Source organism: Drosophila hydei, unplaced genomic scaffold (genome assembly GCF_003285905.1).
Source record: "Drosophila hydei strain 15085-1641.00,03,60 unplaced genomic scaffold, DhydRS2 tig00000237-arrow-arrow-pilon, whole genome shotgun sequence".
Lineage (NCBI taxonomy): Eukaryota > Metazoa > Arthropoda > Insecta > Diptera > Drosophilidae > Drosophila > Drosophila hydei.
The window spans coordinates 1448215-1468197 of record NW_022045691.1 but is presented as its reverse complement, the minus strand read 5'-3'; the positions used below and the strand labels follow the sequence as shown (position 1 = coordinate 1468197).

At 41.4% G+C, this 19983-nt stretch overlaps 6 protein-coding genes across 8 annotated transcripts; 2 read left to right on the top strand and 4 right to left on the bottom strand.

Annotated features, from left to right (window-relative positions):
• Window positions 1-391: 391 nt before the first annotated feature.
• LOC111605149 lies at window positions 392-2203 on the bottom strand. Its single transcript, XM_023323532.2, has one exon. The coding sequence runs from the start codon at window positions 2201-2203 to the stop codon at window positions 392-394; it is 1812 nt and encodes a 603-aa protein (XP_023179300.2).
• A 636-nt stretch (window positions 2204-2839) lies between these two features.
• Window positions 2840-6292, top strand: LOC111605126 (titin-like). 3 transcript variants are annotated; one of them, XM_023323483.2, is made up of 2 exons: window positions 2840-3149; window positions 3612-6292. In XM_023323483.2, exon 2 carries the CDS (start codon window positions 3740-3742, stop codon window positions 6281-6283), a length of 2544 nt encoding a protein of 847 aa, XP_023179251.2. In that variant the 5' UTR covers window positions 2840-3149; window positions 3612-3739; the 3' UTR covers window positions 6284-6292. The 3 variants fall into 3 exon arrangements, with proteins under 3 accessions (XP_023179251.2, XP_023179253.2, XP_023179252.2); XM_023323485.2 differs by lacking the exon at window positions 2840-3149 and adding an exon at window positions 3260-3394; XM_023323484.2 differs by lacking the exon at window positions 2840-3149 and adding an exon at window positions 3260-3425.
• Window positions 6293-6504: 212 nt separating this feature from the next.
• LOC111605151 lies at window positions 6505-8468 on the bottom strand. The gene is made up of 3 exons (XM_023323533.2): window positions 7802-8468; window positions 7587-7699; window positions 6505-7533 (listed from the first exon to the last, which is right to left on the bottom strand). The coding sequence occupies exons 1-3, from the start codon at window positions 8403-8405 to the stop codon at window positions 6505-6507; spliced, it is 1746 nt and encodes a 581-aa protein (XP_023179301.2). The 5' UTR covers window positions 8406-8468.
• Window positions 8469-9242: 774 nt separating this feature from the next.
• LOC111605139 lies at window positions 9243-11588 on the bottom strand. Its single transcript, XM_023323518.2, has 3 exons — window positions 10922-11588; window positions 10326-10857; window positions 9243-10250 (listed from the first exon to the last, which is right to left on the bottom strand). Exons 1-3 carry the CDS (start codon window positions 11236-11238, stop codon window positions 9243-9245), a joined length of 1857 nt encoding a protein of 618 aa, XP_023179286.1. The 5' UTR covers window positions 11239-11588.
• Window positions 11589-11891: 303 nt separating this feature from the next.
• On the top strand, window positions 11892-13448 carry LOC111605142 (thioredoxin, mitochondrial). The gene is made up of 2 exons (XM_023323522.2): window positions 11892-12271; window positions 12887-13448. Exons 1-2 carry the CDS (start codon window positions 12083-12085, stop codon window positions 13184-13186), a joined length of 489 nt encoding a protein of 162 aa, XP_023179290.1. The 5' UTR covers window positions 11892-12082; the 3' UTR covers window positions 13187-13448.
• Window positions 13449-14602: 1154 nt separating this feature from the next.
• LOC111605154 (5'-AMP-activated protein kinase catalytic subunit alpha-2) lies at window positions 14603-18051 on the bottom strand. The gene is made up of 2 exons (XM_023323537.2): window positions 17203-18051; window positions 14603-16191 (listed from the first exon to the last, which is right to left on the bottom strand). Exons 1-2 carry the CDS (start codon window positions 17479-17481, stop codon window positions 14719-14721), a joined length of 1752 nt encoding a protein of 583 aa, XP_023179305.1. The 5' UTR covers window positions 17482-18051; the 3' UTR covers window positions 14603-14718.
• Window positions 18052-19983: the final 1932 nt, after the last annotated feature.

Sequence of the window (19983 nt, the reverse complement as noted above, 5' to 3'; positions counted from 1 at the left end):
AAAACTATCTGCATTTGCATTGTAACTATCTACAGTATTATTTACTATGTTAACTACCTTGTAACTTGACTACATTGCAACTTATCTAGATTGTAACTTAACTTCATTGTAACTTATCTGCAATATAACTTATCCACACGCTAACTTAACTTTTTTACCCAGTAACTTTTTTACAATGTACCTTTTCCACATCTTAACTTAATCTACATTATAACCAATCGTAACGTAACAACATCTTAACTTATCTATATTGTCACTTATCTACATTATAGCTTAACGTTGTCAGGCCTCAGGCTATGTGCAGATCAATCAATTGGACAGAAAATACAGTTGAACATATAATTAAAGCTTCAATAAATAATAGTACTCTTATAGATCAATTTAAAATCTTTCACAGACGCTCCAAAATCCTAGATAGCCAGCGATTGCGTACGCGTCGACTACATAGCTCAAGGATGAAGATGGCCAGTGTTACGGATTGGGCAAACATCAGGCAATTTAAGGCAGCATAAATTAGGCGCATGGACTCATTGAACTGAGCCACATTATCTGAGGAGTGTTGCAACGGATTTAGTCGAGTGATTAAGGTGGTGGCTAGATGGGACGACTTGAGCCGGTTGTTAATGTGCTGTCCAATGCCGGAGCTGCGCATAAGGAATAGCATATGATTGAAGTTGGAGGTCAGATAGGAGCCCTTTGGAAAGTGTACGCAGATCATGTTTTCAATGATCTTGTTGCTGGCTATAACAAATCTGTGAGGATCTTCCCCCCTCCTGGCCAGATAGTCAACCACAAAATTGAGGTTACTGATGATGGCGACACGATGATGTTCCGGCTGGGATAGCAGCTGCTCGAACATGTCCACTGGTTGGCCGGGCAGGATGCGTGTGCGTGCCCTTAAGGCGGGCAGCAACGTCGTCATACGATACGTAACATGATCCGTAATGAAGTGGTAATCCTGCGCCAGCGCCTGCTCCAGGCTGTGCGGCAAAGGACGACTTGGTGCATTGTGCACGAACATAAATATGGAGCTCTCGTAGCTTATGCGCAACAGAAAGATCAACAGATTCCAGGTCAAATTGAGGAGCGGTACGCGACGCCAGCCGCTCTCCCAGCACATCAGACGCAGTGTAGTCAGCACAAGAATCAAGAGCCAGACGTGCGAATCAAAAGGAAGCAGCATGACCTCATAGACGCTATACGGACGAGCCTTGCGCATCACCAGCACATACTCCACCTGGCTATAGGGCAGCGTGCTGGACAGATATTTATATCGAGCCGCCATGCAGGCCGCAAATCCAAGCGTAAGATTGGCCTGTCTCTGCTGGAGCATATAGAAGGCGCCGGTCATGGTGCCGTTCATAAAGCTAGAGCCCCCAATCAAATGCGCTGGCTCATTGACCACCAGGACCAGGCTAAAGTTCAGCTTGTTCGCTAGCAGCTTCAGTATTTCGGCATCAATGCCGGAGATTCGATCGTTGGGTTGCGTCCGTTCCATATGCAGTCGCATGTATGGCAATATCTGCCAGACAATCACGTGCAAAGGGCATCCGTTCAGATTTTGCAGCTTACGTGGATAGGTCTGTTCGATGCGTCCTTGATGCAGCAGGACAGGCAACGCCTGTGTACTCCCGCAAATACCAAGACCAGAGTAGGGATAGTACGTGAAGGCACTGACTGTGCCCGCCTCGAGCTGAGCCAGCAGCAGCAGCGCATGCACATTGTAACGGTAGTGCAGAAAATACGCAAAGATTTGGCTCATCTGCGAGTGCTGCCAGGCGGAGTCATCTTGCGCTGCTATCATTATGACTAAAAATTTGTATTTGTGTGCCTTATTCATGCGCGGATTGCGATCGCATGCTGTAATCAACTGATTGGCATTCTGCACAAAGAACAGCAACATTTGGGTGCGCAAGCCTAGCTGTTCATTGAGCTGCTTGTCCAACACCCAAGGCACAACTGGAATGAAGCTGCGCGTCAGCACACTTTCCACCAGGCGCTGTTCGTTGAGTGGCAGTTGATCCTTGTAGCTGGTGCTGATGAAGATGCTCATGTTGTATGCCCAACAGGTCTGCCTCAATATCATTTGCAGCGTTTTAGACAAATTGTCAACCAATTGTTCGTTCTCCATATTTTGTCTTGGCAGATAGCTGAGGCATGGCCCCAGCAGCAGCAGCAGCAGCAGCAACATCAGTAAATGCATAGTGTTCCGTTCCATTTCCACGGAATAACTGAAGTTGCACCAGTTGGTAATATTCTATATATGTATTGAATGCATATCGATTATGATTGTAGTCCAAACACCCTGGAGAAATCACCTTTGAAAGCCGTTTAAGTGCAAATTTGAAAAAACGTCATTCAGTGTTGGAAAATATTCAAAATCTACAATCAAAAGCTACCGCATTTTATATATGCATATATACATACGCATATTTTTTTGGAATTTTTTAGTGAATTATAGATAAAATTAATAAATGTAATAATTTTATCAATTTTTCTAGTTAAATTAATAATACACTAAACTTAATATGTAATGCCAGTGGTAAGTACAAATGCTTGAGCTCCCTTGACAATATGTACGAAAAACGAAATTAATTTAAATCGTGCATTAGGAAATCAGTGTAAATTACTTAAGCCAAGTGCCACTTGCAGCACTGTTCGACATGTTTAATTCCCAAGGCATTCAAATGGCATGTCAAACTGTAACGTTTACAGTTACACTCAAATAATGAAAATCAAGTTTTTCAACGAAATAAATTCATTATAATAGTAGGCTGCTACAAATAATAAGTAGTTCCTGTAATAATTTCAGCATATCTGACAAAATCAGTACTCGGGTGTTGTTCTCTTATTTTTTTTATATTTTATTTTCGAAGGATAAGTACATAAAAATCAAAAAGATACGATTGTGTTAGGCCAGCTCAACGGTTTAGGGTTCGCGATATGTTCCAATAAACTAAGTGTGTGTTTGGGCCCCTACTGTTTCGATAGCTGGTTGAATGGATAAATGTTCACAGTTCAACCTCTGTATATATATTGACGGCTTGCTGGATTTGTGTCAAGTCATTAAAGCTGTTAATTTCCAACACTGAAGCCAAGAGAATAGACGTTCACGACACTGTTCCGAACGTCAATTACATATCCTTTGTGTAAGTACTTGCCATAGCTCATTTGGCAATCCGACATACATAAGTCCACACATATATATATATTTATTTTTCGAAATATTTCAATTTGTGTGAAAAAAAAAAAGAAACTGTATAATTGCCATAGAAAGTATATTCCACACGCAACGGGCATGCCGATTGCCATTTTATAGTTTCACAAATTTAGCTTTTTGTTGCAATAAAATTTTTGGCCAATTCAAACTGAATTCAAACTTAACCTTAATGAGGTAATGTGTAAATGTAATGTAATGTGTAAAGGTAATGTATAAAATATGAAAACTAATAACGAGTCCTGCATAACCTCAAACTAAGCATCGCGCTTTAAAGCGGAAACGGTGCTGCGTTGTGTCGCCATTGTTTTTCTTCCTTATTTAGCCAGTTTTTGCTGTTGTATTTTGTACACTTTTTGGTATATTATTTTAAGCAAACCATTTTGTTTTTCAGTTCAGCAGTTTATAATCAAAGTGGGCACTTGAGTTTAACGTCCACTTCGAGTCAAGGTCAAATTCTTAACTTTTGAAAATACGGAACACTTCAATTATTGTTAAAACAGTCTATTATAACGAAGTACAATGGCGAATTCTGAGTGCTCAAATCAGTTTGTGAGGAACGTGATGGTACTGAAGAAGGACACCTGCTCGGTGCGCGAGCTAATCAATTGGGTTAACGACGAGATGCAATGCGATGTGAAGGAGCTATCAGAGATGAAGACAGGCGCAATTTATTGCCAATTTATACATAAACTGTTTCCAACTTCCATATCGCTGAGCAAAGTTTATTTGCATACAAATGCCCCTTATGAGATCGAAGCAAACTTCAAGCTTATACGCAGCACATTTTCCAAGCTGAATATCCGCAAGGAGGTACCACAGCGTGAACTTGTAAAGGGACGCGGACACTATGAGTTTCTTAACTGGCTGCACAAGTTCCACAAGCAGAACCATAATGGTGAACCCTACGATGCACTCGGTGAGCGTAAAGACAAACCGATCGGCTTGAGAAGGATTATAGATCTGGATCGACGCATCGATTACTCAGGCTATCTGAGACGCAGCACCACAATAGTTTCTTCCTTTAATACACACAAGCAAATGGATTTGGCGCCTCGTTCACACAGCCTGATTGGCATCTGTGCAAAGCCGGATAAGCATAGAAATGTTGGGCTTTTTAAAAACAAAGTAACACCGGATAAGCTTAAGGCCAAGGCCAAAGGCACAGGTCAAAAAACAGCCAATCACGCTGCTATGGATAAGCCAGTCCTTCCCGAAGTGGAAGCAGTTGTTGGAAATAAAGTAGAAGAGGAAGCCGTTCGCGACATTGATCTGAGCCATACGCAGCCGGCTTGTGAATCAGATCAACCGAATACAGAAACATTTAAAGGAAAACCAGAGCTCAGAGTTGGAGTGAAGCCTAAACCAACTCAGGCGATGTCTGAAATCGAAAAAATTAAATCGGAGCCAGCTCGCAAGGAATCGGAGCCAGTTCCAATGAGATCGGAAGCAGTTCAAAAGAAATCGGAACCAGTTCCAAAGAAATCGGAACCAGTTCCAAAGAAATCGGAACCAGTTCCAAAGAAATCGGAACCAGTTCCAAAGAAATCGGAACGAGTTCCAAAGAAAACGGAGCGAGTTCCAAGGAAATCGGACCCAATTCCTAAGAAATCGGAGCCAGTTCCAAGGAAATCGGAACCAGTTCCAAGGAAATCGGAACCAGTTCCAATTAAATCAGAGCCAGTTCAAATGAAATCTGAACCAGTGCCAATTATATCTGAACCAGTTCCAATTAAAGCAGAACAAATTAATGTAAAACAAGACCCAGTTGATGCAAAGCTGGAACCAGTTAAAATAGAAGCTGGCTTGCTTATCCAATCGAAAATGAAGCCAGCCGAAAAACCAGAACCAGTTAACTTGTCACCGTCAAAACATGTTTATTTTAAACGAATCCAACGTAAAGAAAATACTACGCCACCACTTAATATAAAGCCAAAACAAGGTTGCATAAATTTGAAACGCATAATTGGAACATCTCAACAAATGGCTTCTGAAATAAATCTGGTCAGTTGTGAACCAGTTCATCCATTAGAATTAATACCAGTATCACCGGTATCTATCAAACGAGTGCACGTGGCAGATGCGCTAATATCTCCGCAAGAAGCCAATCTGAAAATAGTTTCTCAGCAAACTAAACCATCCGTTTTTGATCCATATTTGTTACTATCTGAAACAGCAGCTCAGCAGCCTGCTTGTGAAATAGCTTCACAAGTCCAAGATAAAGTAAATTATAGTCCTAAGCTTTTTGCAGATAAGCCAGTTGCTCCGAAGTTATTCGCTCATTCTAATAGTGCGCAAAGTAGCACTATCGACAAATCAAAAGTCCCGGCTTCATCTCGGTCTGAATATGAAACAATTGATTCGGTGACCGCCTCGCTGAACGCAGGGACGTCGAAGCGTGTTACCTTGAGTCCAACACTGATGGCAAAAGCTCAGAAGAAATCACATCTACGCCCTGATGCACTCAATGTGAAATCTCCATCAATTGCAGAAATTGCGCATGTTAATTATAAACCAACCGTGACGATTATTAAGCAAAACTCTATCAAATCTCCGTTGACAGTTCAAGAACCAGTTCGCTCATCGCTAGAATTACCGCCTGCATTAAAGGCACAGTTATACCGTGAGCCAGTTTCACTACTGCACAAGCCAGCCACACCTCCAGCTATAGTTCCAGGATCTCATAAAGCTAATAACCGATCAGCTACTCCGGAACTATTAGCACATGAGGCTGAATATTTTCCAGGCTCTGACCTCTCCCTTCCAATTTACGGAAGCGCAGGTGTGTTAATAGTGGAGCGGCCGATCTTAAAATACGAACGTGCTTACTCGGACGGATGCAAATATGTAGAACTGCCATCGGATTCAGACACGGACGATGAGGAAGATGATCGTATTTGGAACATGCGTCGTCAGATCGCACTTTTGAAGGACAAGCTCGTCACAGTTGAGTGTATTCTAATGAAATACTGCGGCAATTCGCGTGTAGTGATCAAAAAGCTAAAACGCTATCTGCGAAAACAGCAAGCAGATGAACCATTCGTTCTCGGGAATCTAAAAAAATAATGTAGTTTTTTCGCGTATTTTAGTTTTCTGTTCTATTTAAATTAAATGTTTTCATTAAACAAATGTTTTCTTTTTTTATGTTAGTGTGACCAGTAGTCCAATCTATATTGAGTTCTGTTGTTTTTTTTTTAGTATTTGACTGAACAGTGTGGCTAGCGTCAATATTATTCTAAATACTAATTGTAACTACTAATTAGCACGAAATACAAAATACCAAGTTTTTATTGTAATAGAACCCAGCGCTGAAATCGTGGAAATCGTAATGAGATCAGCTCCAGGCAAAATATAAACGCGCCAAACATTAGTCCAATCAGCATTAGCACAAATACAATGTATAGTTCATGGAGACCGAATGTTCTGAAGTTGTTCTCCTGCGTGTCTCGTAAATAGCGATCGTCCAGCTCCCAGCGCTCCCAGATTGCCAGCAGGCCTCCAGAACGCATCCACATGATTTCCTCGTTGAAAGCATCGATCAGAAAGGAATGTTTTCTTAGGTACATGGTCATCTGCAGGTCGATCACATCCTGCGCTATGATCTCGAATTGATTTACCGTCCGCTCCTGAATTGGCTCTTTATTATTGTAGACACTCAACTGATTATACAGGAGAAATAAATCTAGCACAGTGGCTGCCACCTGCCTCTTGTCCCGTTGATTTTGCGCTAGGTAATGCAAAGGATTCATTTCAGATCCGTCCCCATCGACCACTCGGAATCGCATCTGTTGCACAAGAGGTATTTCAGAAAGTACCTCATTAATTCCAGTTGAAAGCACCACTTCATAGTTGTGAGCCACCAGCTCTTCGATGGACTGGGGTAGCCGGCTCAGCATGCGTGTGCGTATCAAATGGTAAAGCATGCCCTGGTACATGGTGCGTATGAGCAACGTGTAGAGAATTAACGCTATGGAGTAAACGCGCTTCGCAATAGAGCGCGGCATCTGTAGCATAGGCATGCCCACAAAAATCAACAACAGATTGAGCAAGAGACAACCTTGTTGCCTAAGCACCAGTAGCCGATCCATAGTTAATTGCATCACAAGCGAAAGAGTGAGCACAACGCCAATTGCCAGCCAAATGGATGTGCGAAATGGAAAGAGTAGAATATCTAAGGAGGTCAGCTCGTAGGTGACACCCAAGACGCCAAAACGGACGGTTGTCTGGAGATAGTTATGTGTAGATGTACCCAACAGACTGCGTTCTACCGTCTGGCGAATGCCACCCACACATATATCGGCTTGATTACTGTTCAGCTATAAAAAAAAAAAATTTAGAAAGAAAGAAGGCCAGAATTATCAAAATTCACCATTTGGAGTAGTCTGTTGGTCTGGTATTCTGTCCCAACCGGTATCTGTTGCACATGGATGCTTAAATTGAGTCTTTCAATAAACGTCTGCAAAATACGGCCCTCAATGCCGCCTAGAATGCGAATATCCGATCCAGTTCCCTCTAGCTAGATGTACGGCGGCAAATGCTGCAGAGCAGCGCGCACATGGCAACCGAAAAAGTTGCCCAACTTACGGGGAAAGAGCTCTGGTTCGAGCATATGGCTGCCATTGTAACGATTGATCAGCTGTGGCGTCGTATCAGCACAGCTCTGGGGTCCAAATGGCAGATATGTGTACAACTGGATATCTCCATTGGATCTCTGCACCTGGATGTTGCAATTGATGAGCTGATGGCGCCAGCAATGCTCGAAGATACGACGCATCTCCCTCAGCAGTAAGTGGTCGCGAGCTTGCAGGAAAATGTAATAGTACTCATTGTAATTGTATTCCTTGGAATGAGCCTCCACCTCAATCTCCGCAAAGGCTGCGTAGGAGTCCGTGAATATCAGATTGTAATGCCTGCGGCCCGGAATAAATTGTCGCAGCATGCCCTGCTCCACAGTGACAATCTGGAGTGGAGCTATGCCCCAGTCACGAAAAAGTACACTCATCATCTCGTTGTAGAAGTTGCAGGTATGATTATTGCGGCAGCAGAGGGTCAGCACCAGCGACGGCGTCACGCTCATAATGTGGATGTGCACCACGTAAAGCAAGGATCGTGCCACATACTCATTGATTTGATTCATCTGCTCCCCAGACAAATCCTGATACGACTGAAACAGCTGTGATATGTTCATTTCCTTGTCGATTATAAAGCTTAAATGATTGTACAAATGGCGTTGAGTCCGAGCTGAAGTCTTAAAGCGTGGCAAAAGTTTTGTTTGTCTTTTATCATTAATTGAGCTGTAAGTGATTTATGATTAATGATGCCCGGTGGAACTGTAGTTGAGGAAATAGTTGATACTTATGTTCGTTTTGTTATGATTTTTCTTCATTTCTCTTCATTCTTTGCCGTCGTTTTATTCATTGCACTCAATTGAGTTTATTTAACAGTTATATTCGAAAATTTTATTTGCGGTTCAAGTGCAGCCAACTTAAGTCTCAGAATTTTAGTGCTGCCACATCTTTCAAAAGCAACTGCCACGGTTACCGCCGTCAAATTCAAATCAATCTTTCTAGAGAAAAGTTGTGTGGACAACAAAAAGGTCAGTTTTTCAAATTTATTCATTATCTCAAGAAATCTTGACATCATTATGGTTTGGTTATGGTCAAACTGGTTCAAAGCTTTGTTTATCTTTTACATTATTTACCAACTGCAAGTGTTTGATAATGAACGTGGTATTGGCTAAGTAAATATTCATTACATGTTGTTTGTCGTGGGTCAATTTCAATAATTGATTACTTTATATTTGCATTTATTAAGTAAATCCATTATTTTTTTAAGCTACTTTTCGCAGCCAACTTAATATTAAGTTCAGTTTCAGTGCTGCCAGATAGTAAAAGTAAAAACTATTAAATGTTAAAAAAAACATTTAAATTTGATTAAAAATTACTATTTTTTTTTTTTCAAGGTAAGGCCCATTTAAAAAATGAATAGAAATCGTAGTCAATTTTATTATTTATAACTTTCTGACTTAAAGCAAACGCTGCACCATCTTTCGCTTGGTCAGCCGATGGCAAAGGAGCTCAGCACAAAAAATCAATATGGAGAGAGCATAGAGAGTTCCAATCAGGCTGTAGATGCCGATTAGCTGACGCAACTGTTCATTCTGTCTTTCCACTTGCTGATCGTCCTGCATCTGGGACAGACTGCGTTGTTGCACAGTCCGGCGGCTGTATTCGGCGAAGGCGGCGCGACGCCAAAAGTCAATGCAGCCGCTAGCATCCAGATGGCGCAGCATATCGTTGAACAGTTCCTTGAAATACGAGTGCTTGGGCATATAGATGACCACCTGCTGCAGATTGATGTACTGGGAGAGAATGTGATAGCTGTTCTGACGATTAGTTGCGCTCAAATGGGCAGTGGCCGGATCCAGGCCGGTGATTGCAAAATACCGACCATCGCCCATCTGATGCAGTGTATCCAGCACGGCCTCGTCGAAGGGCGATGGGATGCTAATGTAGTTTTCATAACTATGCGCCGCCTGCGGCATCTCGCGCAGCATACCTAAGATGTTCGATGTGCACATGCCACGAAAATTGCTCTCCAAGAGCTGTTCAAACGAATCCGGCAGCTGCTCGAACAGCTGCAGACGTATGAAATGGAATAGCAGCGACTGATAGACCACACGCAATGGGATGCTGCCATAGAGCCAATGGGCGTAGATGACACGTTGCAGCCAGGATCGTGGCAGACGCACCAACGTTACGCCCAATAGCAGCTCCAACACCTGCAGGCCGATTGGACGCCAGCGCCACATATAGATCAGGCCATGCAGCACCACAGCCACCAGCAGCAGCAACCAGACGCCGCTCTGAAATGGAAAATACAGCAAAGTGAGTTGGCCAAAGCGAAAGTGTTTAATGGCCACGGTGGCAACCAGCGGAGCATAATAGTGAGCCATGGGCGAGGTGAGGATGCGATTGCGACCAGGTGTCTTGCGAAAGTTGCCCACGCTCAGATTAGCATGTCGCTTCATCAGCTGAAAGGGAGAGACAAAGAGCGAGACAGAGATAGTAGTCAATAGAGTTGGGCCGAGGCTGATATTCATACACACCAGCTCCAGTGGTCCCATCGGTCGGCGCCCATTGCCCCAGTTCTTTTGATAGCTGGCGATGGTCTCGAGCGTTACATTGTATAGGATCAAGCTGCAATTGAGATGCTGTGCCATCTGCTTAACCAGTGTAATCTCGAAGCCAATGGCGTCTAGCTGCCCCGCCTGATCATCCCAGTTCAGCTCGACAAAGGGCGGCGAGTTCCAGACGACCACGGTGAGCGGACACTGATGTAGCTGTTGCAGCTTGTCCGGAAACATGGTGGCATGGAGCATGCGCTGACCATCAAAGCGATTCACCAGCTGCGGCTGTGCGGACTGACAGCGTTCCGAGGTATATGGATAATAGCTATATATGAGCACCTCCATCTGGGCTGTCTGCACCATCACGTTGCAGTGCAGCCAAAAATTGTTGAGGCAATGGTCCAGGATTTGCTGCAGCTCATACGGAATGTTCGCATCGCGCGTCTGTAGGAAGATGAAATAATACTCGTGATCATCGTAGCCAGCATTATCCTCAGTGATCTGCGTGGAGCTGCAAGGGATGTGGGAGTTATTTAAATATTGCTTCGATTCGAATCGGATCTGAAGTGCCTCACAGCAATGCCTGATAGGAGTCCACCAGCAATAGATTGCAATACTTGCGTCCGGGCACATGGGGCAAATGGTTGACATGCAGCATCTGCACGGAGACTGACTCCCAGGCGCTAGCCAGATCGCCCACTACATTCTCGAACCATTTGTCAATCTTCACCTCGGTGGTGGCGAGTGTTATTACCAGCGTCGTACTGAGCTGTGCGAACACATCCTGGATGACATGCTTCAGTGCACGGACCACATATTGATTTGCGTCTTCCGCCTGGATGCCAATCAGCTTGCTATCCAGGTAGCTGGCGTAGATCCTGCTCCCGTTCATATTCTGCTCAACTTGCTCCGGCGACTGCTTCAAACGAACTACCACAAAGTCAGATAAAACGTCTATCACCGTTCAGATAATATCAAAAGGTAAATTTCTATGCGAGCCTAATTAAACACAAACAATTACCGTTATGAGTTCTTATTGTGCCCAACTAAATGTACCAAAGTATTTGGTACATTAGGTACATACCATGACCATGACCATGGAAGCCAATATATCTACAATTTGTACTCTACTTTCCAGTTCTTCCAATGAGACAAGGTATTTGCCTGTCTTTGTCCTGGCCATTGCTTCTATGTCTATATCAATAAAAATTAATAAGCACACATACATGTCTTCGCATTTCCCTTGTTATATGCTACCTAAACAAACATCATTTCTTATCACGGACAAGTGTTGTTAAATGCACAAATTTGGAGTAGCCAAATTTTCATTTAGGCCTAAAATTGTTGTATAGCCAAACTTTAACGAATGCCTTTAAATGTTAATTAATATAATTGATATATTTTTTAAGCACCAGATGACCTTCTATAATATATAACTGTTTTTTTAAAGTATTAGTTTGCATTTAAAAGTGGCGCCAAATTGCGGCGTTGCCATGTGCATTAAGCGAGCATAGTTAAGGCATCTGGCAGCACTTTATAAGCAAACAGCCTTGCCAGACAATCGCATAGCCACCCGCTCCTCCGCCTGCAGACAAAAAAAAACAGAAGTGAACAATTCTCCATTTATTTATCTTATCGCCGCATCTGCATTCTTCGACCAAGATCATTACTGGAGGCAATACACGAGATAACACTGCATTAGGACTATATTTTGCAATACAACAACAAGAACAACAATGCTGAAAATTGCAGCGGAGGGAATTGCGCCACGCCTGGCGGCCTGTTGTCTTATCAACAGCAGTGCACAGAGCAGCTGCCAACGGATAGCGCCACAGGCAGCCAAAGCCACACAAAAGTACCTCTCACAGTCCCAAATGCACTACAAAAAGCTGGTGATCAAGGATCATTACGATTTTGATCAGAAGGTGAGCCACAGCAACTACCTCTATTTACATTTGTGTACACTTGCACACAGACACAGACACACGCATACTTGCATATATGCATAAGCATACAGATGCAAGTGTTGTTGTAGCATTATGCAATGCTCTATTCGACTGGTTGTTGGCCAATTGGCGTACGTGAGCGGTTCCGGCCGTAACCCATGACGCATTTCGGCTATTTGTGTGCGCTGCGTACTATAATACCCTGTAAACAAATTGCTGGCAACGATGGGGACTCGTTGCCACCTCGCCCACAAATGTACCAAAAAAGGTACATTGATGTGCATTGGTACACTAGTTGGCACATCGTGTACAAATGCTAAAATTTCTGAATTTGGTACAAACTTAAGCTGAAAATATATGAAAAACTTCTGGTAAACGAAATAATTATATTTGAATAAAAGGCAATACATACAATACAGGGCATCTGCTAGTCGACTCCCGCACCACGATTAGCTTGGCCTATGCGTATGCGCGTGTATGCAAATAAGGTAGAACCACTCGGTTTGACCAGACAAAATACATAAATACATAAACGTGAATGGTTTGTTTTTGTTTTTTATCTGAGTTTTGGTTTTTTTCTTTATCTGTTCGCAGGTCATCAACAGCGACAATCCGGTGATTGTGAACTTCCATGCGGAATGGTGCGATCCGTGCAAAATACTGACACCCAAAATGTTGGAGCTTTTGGAGAACTCGAATGAAATCGATTTGGCCATTATCGATGTGGAGGCCAATTTGGATTTGGTCGAAACGTTTGAAGTGAAGGCCGTGCCAGCGGTTCTAGCCTTCCGCAACGGCGTCGTTGTGGACAAGTTCATCGGCCTGGTGGACGCCAACAGCATAGAGACGCTAATCGACAAACTGAAGCGCAAGCAGCAGCAGAAGAATCAATAGAACTCACAGTGCAGCAGCAGCAGCAGCAACTTTTTTAAGATATTAATGTATTTGCGGCCTTATGAATTTAATTGGTGCACGGCACGACGGGGTTTACGGCAGGGCACACACACCACACTTTAGTAATTATGATTATGATAATGATAATGATGCGATTGATTGATGAATTGATACTGATTAAATGTATAATGAGAACTTAGCCATTAAGCAATGCTCAATAAATCTTGTACAGTCAAAAGCAGCCAACGTTTGTGTCAGCTTTGGCTAAGAACTAAGTTTTTCTATACGTATATATGTTGGACGGACATAGAGTCTTTAAACATATAATTATGGAGCTAGATTGCCATAGCACAACTGAATTATGCCAAGAGTTCGATATCTTACAGATACTTTGTGTACTGTCTAGATACTATGTATCTTGTAGATACTGTATGTGCTCCATAGATACTATATAGCCTATAGATACATTATGTACTCTAAAGATATTATATATCTTTTAGGTACTTTATGTACTCTATAGATACTATACACCTCACAGATACTTTGCGTACTAAATAGATACTATATATTTATAGATATTTTATGTGTTCTATAGGTAGTATATAGCATTAGATACTTTACGTACAATAAAGATACTATCTATCCTACAGATACTTTTTGTACTCTATAGAAAATATATTTTAGATACTTTACGTACTCTATAGATACTGTATATCCCATAGATACACTATGCACTCTATAGATACTATGTCTTACAGATACCATAAAGAACGATAGCCAATAAACATATTTTTACAAAGTTTGACAACTCTATTATTGTTAAATATATTAAACAGTAAACAAAACGAATAGTTAAATCTGATTTTCGGGCAGCTCAAGCCGTATATCAAATTTGTATATATAGATTTAGATATATGGAAATATTGTGTATATTTTGTTTCAGTTTTTATCTTTTGGTTTTGTTTTTTGTCTTATTACAGTTAGAATAACGAATTGGTTGTTTGCCGTAAGCATTTTTGTAACTTTAGCTATGCCTTATACCATATTTAATAATAGTAGAAAAATCGTTTCAACAAGAGGCCAGCAGAAATGTGTAGAGAAGGGGAAACAGATTGAATACAATTTGTGTGTGTCGTTGTTGACTTTTGATAGAGCAGTTATTACTATATAGACATATATATATATATAGATCCAATGTAAAATTGACGATAAGAAACACAAAATTAAAATTAAAAAAAAAAACGAACAAACTTAAGCGTTAACAACGTGAAAATTTTGGTTTTGTTTTGCTTTGCTTAACAATTTGCTAGGTTTGGGGCTCTGAGGGGTAGGTAGAGGGGGGTAAAAGGGGATTGGAGGGATATATATTTATATATATAATAATAATTAGAATAATAATATTAACATGGCAAAGCGTGCAAAGCTCTCCTCTCTCTCTCTCTCTCTCTCTCTCTCTCGCTTCAATTTGCATTTGCAAGTCTTGCCATATCGTAAAAAATGTAGGCGTTTGATTTTTGGGGTAGGCGTGGCCGTTAGCGCGCCAGCTGTATGATGAGTGCGGCGCACATCTCAAAGAACTCCATCGTATGGTGTCCAGTGGGCTGCAAGGGCATCGCGCCGCTCACACTCAATGGCGGCGGCGTTAGGCTCTCCATGATGACATCGTCGCCCTGTTCGACCTCGTCGTTGGTCAGCGATTTGAAATCGAGCAGATAGCTCTTAGGATCCACTTGGTAGAGCTGCAGCGACATCTTTGAGAATTTGCCAGTCTTCACGTTCTGTCGCCGGACACGCACATGATATGGATTGATGATCTTCCACTCATAGTTGAGAGCCTTCATGGCCCGATACACTTCGAGCATGATGTCATTCGGCTTGCTCTGCGATCGTATGCCCAGATGCCATTTGGCACGCTTAATAGGCGTGCCGCCGCGTGCTGTCTTCTCCGGAAAGGCGGCGCCGCCCGTATTCTGCACGGACATGGCCAGCTGGCGTTCACGCATCGGCGCTATACGCTCCGGATGCATTCGTATGGTGGGCGTTGCACTGCTTGCCAAGCCGCTGGGCGTGGCTGTGCCAGAGCTGGCCGCCGTGCCGCCACCGATGGTAACAGTGGCGCCCGCTCCCTGTGCTCCCGACTCTTGGACGCTGGAGCGCGGCTCGTGCGGCGAATGGGCCATGGGCGGCGGCGGCGAGCCGGCCACAAAGAAATTGTTGATCTCGCTTATCTGTGTGGCGGCATCGTCCGCGAAGCGTTTGTTGTCAATGATGAGATGGTAGGCGATGGCCAGCTGATCGTGCGGATCGCCGCTGAGCAGCGAATTGTGCACCTCGGACTCCTTGACGCCAAACTTGGTGCAGACCTCGGCCACGGCGTACGTGTCGATGACATTCGAGTCCTGCTCAATAGACGAGGGGAAGAGATAGGCGGGCAAATCCTTTTGGAACCACTCGTGCTTCTTGATCTCCTCGATGGTGGCGCGCTTCAGCGGATCCACCTGCAGCATCTGGCAGACCAAGTTCACCACCTGCTTGTTAAGGTACTCCGGTATGGGAAAGATGCCCGATTTGATTTTGCGAAACAGCGACGGCACATGCTCGTCGTCGAATGGCAGTGTGCCGCAGAGCAGTGCATAGAGGATGACACCACATGACCAGATGTCCACTTCCGGTCCGGCATACAGTTTACCCGAAATGACCTCCGGCGCTGCATAGTTGGGTGAGCCGCACGACGTGCGCAAGAACTCGCCGTCGAGCATCATGTTGGACAGGCCAAAGTCGGCGATCTTCACGTGCATATTGTGATCGAGCAACAGGTTCTCCGGCTTCAGATCGCGATGCACTATCATATGCCTGTGGCAATAGTCCACGCCAGATATGATCTGCTGGAAGAAGCGACGCGCCTGATGCTCCTGCAGCTTGCCATGCTTCACAATGTAATCAAATAGCTCCCCGCCGCTCACATACTCCATGATCATGAATATATCCGATGGTGTGGAGATGACCTGCAGAAGTACGGAAAGAGAGGTTGAGCGATAGAAATTTAGCAAATGGATTTAATGAAAGCGTATGAGATCGCGAGATGTAAGACTCAAAGTTTTTTTTTATCGATTACATGACTATTCTATTAATCTGTCAATCAATCAATCAATTAGTCTGTCAATCAATCAATTAGTCTGTCTGTCAATCAATCAATCAATCAATTAGTCAGTCATTCGATAGGTTAGTCAATCAGATTGTAAGCTTACTAGCAGTCAATCAATCAATCAGTTACTTAATTAAATCTAGTCAATCAATCAATCATTCATTCGTTAAGTTAAACAATCGACTAGTCAATCAGTCAATTGAGAGCTACACAAGATTACGTAGTCATCAGTCTACAAACTGACTATCAATCACTATCAATCATTGACTGTCAGCCAGCCAATTGCCTCATCAAGCAAGGCACTCAATGTCAACAAGAGTTATTGTTTATTATTTGTGCCCCATATATTTTCTAATTGTTGACAGACTCTGGGATGGAATGATAAACAAGCGCAGCGGTCTCAGCATCGATTCCATTTACATTTATGAAATTGGAAGAATTATGGTTTACTTCTAGCTATATCATTTGCTTAGTCAGTTTTAAATATAAAACACAATAAAGCGTACAGTTTAAGCGCCATTGGTTCAACTATATGGAACATCTCGCGGCTTTGGCGCTATCGATCTTTAAAAGATAAAGAGTGAGAATTATCGCTCATATTACAAAATGAAGTAACTTTTCATTGTTACCGTTATAGCTGTTTCATGTTTGAGTAGAATTGCTAAGACAATTAACTGTATTTCTGAACGATCACAGTTGCAGAGCCCTTCTCGACCTACAGTTTTGGGAGCATTGTACGATTACAGTTGGAGGGTCAGTGCTTTGAAGCAAAACAAAATAACGCTCAAGTGTTACAGTTTGAGTGCAGCTGCTTGAGGCATACAGCTGACAAGGGGTATGGGTGGGAGAGGGCTCGGTGTATATTGCTCACCTGGTATAGCTTGATGATGTGCGGATGACGGAAAAGTTTCAAATTTTGGATTTCACGTTTGATTTTGGATACAACATCGAGACTCTTGATCTTTTGGCGATTGAGAATCTTGACGGCGACCTTGAGCCGCGTAATTTGATGTTCGCCAATCTTCACCTTGCCGAAGGTGCCCGTGCCGAGCGTCGCGCCCAACAGATAGTGGCCAATCTTGACAAGCGGTTGGGCACCGGCGCTGCCAGCAGCGGCCGCTTCAGCGGCAGCGGCCCTCAACTGTGGCATCTTTGGATGCAGCAGCAGCAGCAGCGATGTTTATCGATGTGTATGTGTGTCGTCGTCGCCGTCGTCGTAATCGTTATCGTTATGATTTCCAATGCAATTGGATTGCAATTATCCTCTTATTGTGTATTTGGGATTGTATTCCGCTTGTCCCGCCGTTTTCACACAATAGGCAAGGTCGTCGCTGAACAATTTTTTATTGCGTATTCCGTTTTCAGAGGCATTGGCGAAAATATGTAGTTGGCCCTCGACTGGCCGACGGACTGCGTTGCGCTGCCTCCGACTGAACGCACTCGCTGCGTCTGTATACGCTTAGCACTCGTGCATATATATAAGTATAGAAGCCCAGTCACGTTTCTAGCTTTGTATTTATTGGTCCTGCTATTGTTTTTTTTTTTCTGTTCTTTCGTTGCGTTAGTTTTTCTTTATTTTTTTCTTTCGTTAATTGCCTTTATTGGAATGTGTGCTGGTATTTTCCACACGGTATTTTCCACTGTCAGCCAGTGTGCCCACATGCATAAAACTGACAATTGACACCACTGAGCTGTTAGCAACTGAAGATGTCTGTTATTTAACATAACAGCGCAATGGGCGCGAAATTTAAACAGCGGGAAGCCAAAGTTAATTATAAGACAGGAAATGAAAATCGTGTTATTTTTTGTTGGTTGCTTGAAACACATTTATTACACGTACTTGTAGTAGGTTTCAGTTTGACACATGCAAAATAATACATACATCAATTTCTTGTCATTTTAATGAAAAAGAAAAACCGATTTCAGTTATCCTTCTTTTGTATAGACATCAATTTTCGCTTGTAAATAAAGTGTATTGTATACAATTACATACATTCAATATATGTATATGTATATGTATATATATTTATATATATATATATATATATATATATATATATATATATAGATATATATATAGATATATGGATTTCTAGCGACATTCATTTTTGTATACATATATATATATATATCCTGTAGAAAGTTCTTGTTCTATGCAGCTGCTGCTAATTACAAATTTTACCTATTTACTATATATAGAGAGAAAAAAAAACGTTTGCTTTGCTTATTATCCAAGTTCATATTACATACATTAGTTACACTTAGAGGTATAAGCATAAAGTACTTATAACTTAGTTTTATTCTTTTGTAAGCCCCATGTTTGACTTGACTGTACCTGTATATATGTAGATCTAGCTAACTCTTTCTATCCATGCTTGCTGTCTCGCTCATTTGTATGCTCTATGCGGACGCCATTTTGTTTTAGTGTAACTACTCTCTGGCTAGCTTTCTCTCTCACACTCTCTTCTCCGTATAAAAAGTTTGTTTATGTACAGTTTCTTTTTTTTTTTTTTTTTTTTTTTTAGCCTAACTCCTAATTTCTTTTGCTTATTTTTATTATTTTTAGTACAGTTTTAGTTTATTTTGTTTTTTTTTTATTCATTTCCTTTAAATTTAGATTGGTTTTTTGTTGTTTGCAAAAAAATTGATCTTAACTATTGTAATGCTATTAGACTAGTTTTTAAAAGTTATTCAAAAAAAAAAGAAGTCAGTTTATATCAAATTGTTTTTTGTTGTTTTTACACTCTTTCGTTATGCTTTTGCTTTGTAATAATATAAATATATATATTTATAAATATATATAGATATAGATTTGCTGTCTGTCTCACCACGTTTACAAATTCGTAGGTTCAAATTCATCAATCAGCATTTGATTAAAAGCCTTTTATATATACATATAGACATATCGATATATATAATATTATAATTTACACACATCACTATCTTTTTGTTGCTGTTTCGTACATCAATATATATCTCTATATATATACATCAATTTAAATAATATATGCATATATAAATATATATATATTTTTCTATATTTCTTTTTTAGTCTAGTTTTTATTTGCATTTCTCATTGCATTATTTATTTTGTGTTTCCATACAAATTCATAGCAATTGGTCTGTGTATTGTACTGTGTGTGTGTGTGTATGTGTGTTTGTGTGTATTTTTTGGCTTTCATAATTTTACAGCCTGTGCGCACATTTGCTACAAAACAAAATTCGTTTTAGCTAGCCAAATTTGAACAAAATTATAAATTTATAAATCATTTAGTGCTAAACAATATCAAAATGTGTGTGTGCGTGTGTGTGTGTATTTCCATAAATATTTTATAAGCTCATGTGTAAACGTATTTGCTTGAGTTTGTCTAGAGTGTTTTGCTCTGCTTCTTTGTGTCTTGCTGCCAATTGCTATTCAGTTGAGTTTCTTGTACATACACACATATATATATATATATAGTTAAATACATATATAAATATACATATATATATAAATTGGTAATCTATGCCCATGTTCCAAGCATATCTCATTACAGCCACATCTTTAAAATGTTTTGTTTTAGTTCAATTTCCATTTCTCGATTTCGAATTCGATTTTGTATATATAAATAAATATATATATATCTATTTTAATATATGCTTATATACATAT

What these genes read in the sequence shown, in the direction of transcription:
- LOC111605126 (XM_023323483.2), top strand. Translation starts at nt 3,740, where the DNA reads ATGGCGAATTCTGAGTGCTCAAATCAGTTTGTGAGGAACGTGATGGTA.
- LOC111605139 (XM_023323518.2), bottom strand. Translation starts at nt 11,238, where the DNA reads ATGAACGGGAGCAGGATCTACGCCAGCTACCTGGATAGCAAGCTGATT. An exon ending in GACTCCTATCAGGCATTGCT is followed by an intron (nt 10,858 to 10,921) that starts GTGAGGCACTTC and finishes CATCCCTTGCAG; the next exon opens with CTCCACGCAGATCACTGAGG. An exon ending in CGATGGGACCACTGGAGCTG is followed by an intron (nt 10,251 to 10,325) that starts GTGTGTATGAAT and finishes TCTCCCTTTCAG; the next exon opens with CTGATGAAGCGACATGCTAA.
- LOC111605154 (XM_023323537.2), bottom strand. Translation starts at nt 17,481, where the DNA reads ATGCCACAGTTGAGGGCCGCTGCCGCTGAAGCGGCCGCTGCTGGCAGC. An exon ending in ACATCATCAAGCTATACCAG is followed by an intron (nt 16,192 to 17,202) that starts GTGAGCAATATA and finishes GTACTTCTGCAG; the next exon opens with GTCATCTCCACACCATCGGA.
- LOC111605149 (XM_023323532.2), bottom strand. Translation starts at nt 2,203, where the DNA reads ATGCATTTACTGATGTTGCTGCTGCTGCTGCTGCTGCTGGGGCCATGC.
- LOC111605142 (XM_023323522.2), top strand. Translation starts at nt 12,083, where the DNA reads ATGCTGAAAATTGCAGCGGAGGGAATTGCGCCACGCCTGGCGGCCTGT. An exon ending in ATTACGATTTTGATCAGAAG is followed by an intron (nt 12,272 to 12,886) that starts GTGAGCCACAGC and finishes ATCTGTTCGCAG; the next exon opens with GTCATCAACAGCGACAATCC.
- LOC111605151 (XM_023323533.2), bottom strand. Translation starts at nt 8,405, where the DNA reads ATGAACATATCACAGCTGTTTCAGTCGTATCAGGATTTGTCTGGGGAG. An exon ending in CGAACCAGAGCTCTTTCCCC is followed by an intron (nt 7,700 to 7,801) that starts GTAAGTTGGGCA and finishes TTCGCATTCTAG; the next exon opens with GCGGCATTGAGGGCCGTATT. An exon ending in CCAACAGACTACTCCAAATG is followed by an intron (nt 7,534 to 7,586) that starts GTGAATTTTGAT and finishes TTTTTTTTATAG; the next exon opens with CTGAACAGTAATCAAGCCGA.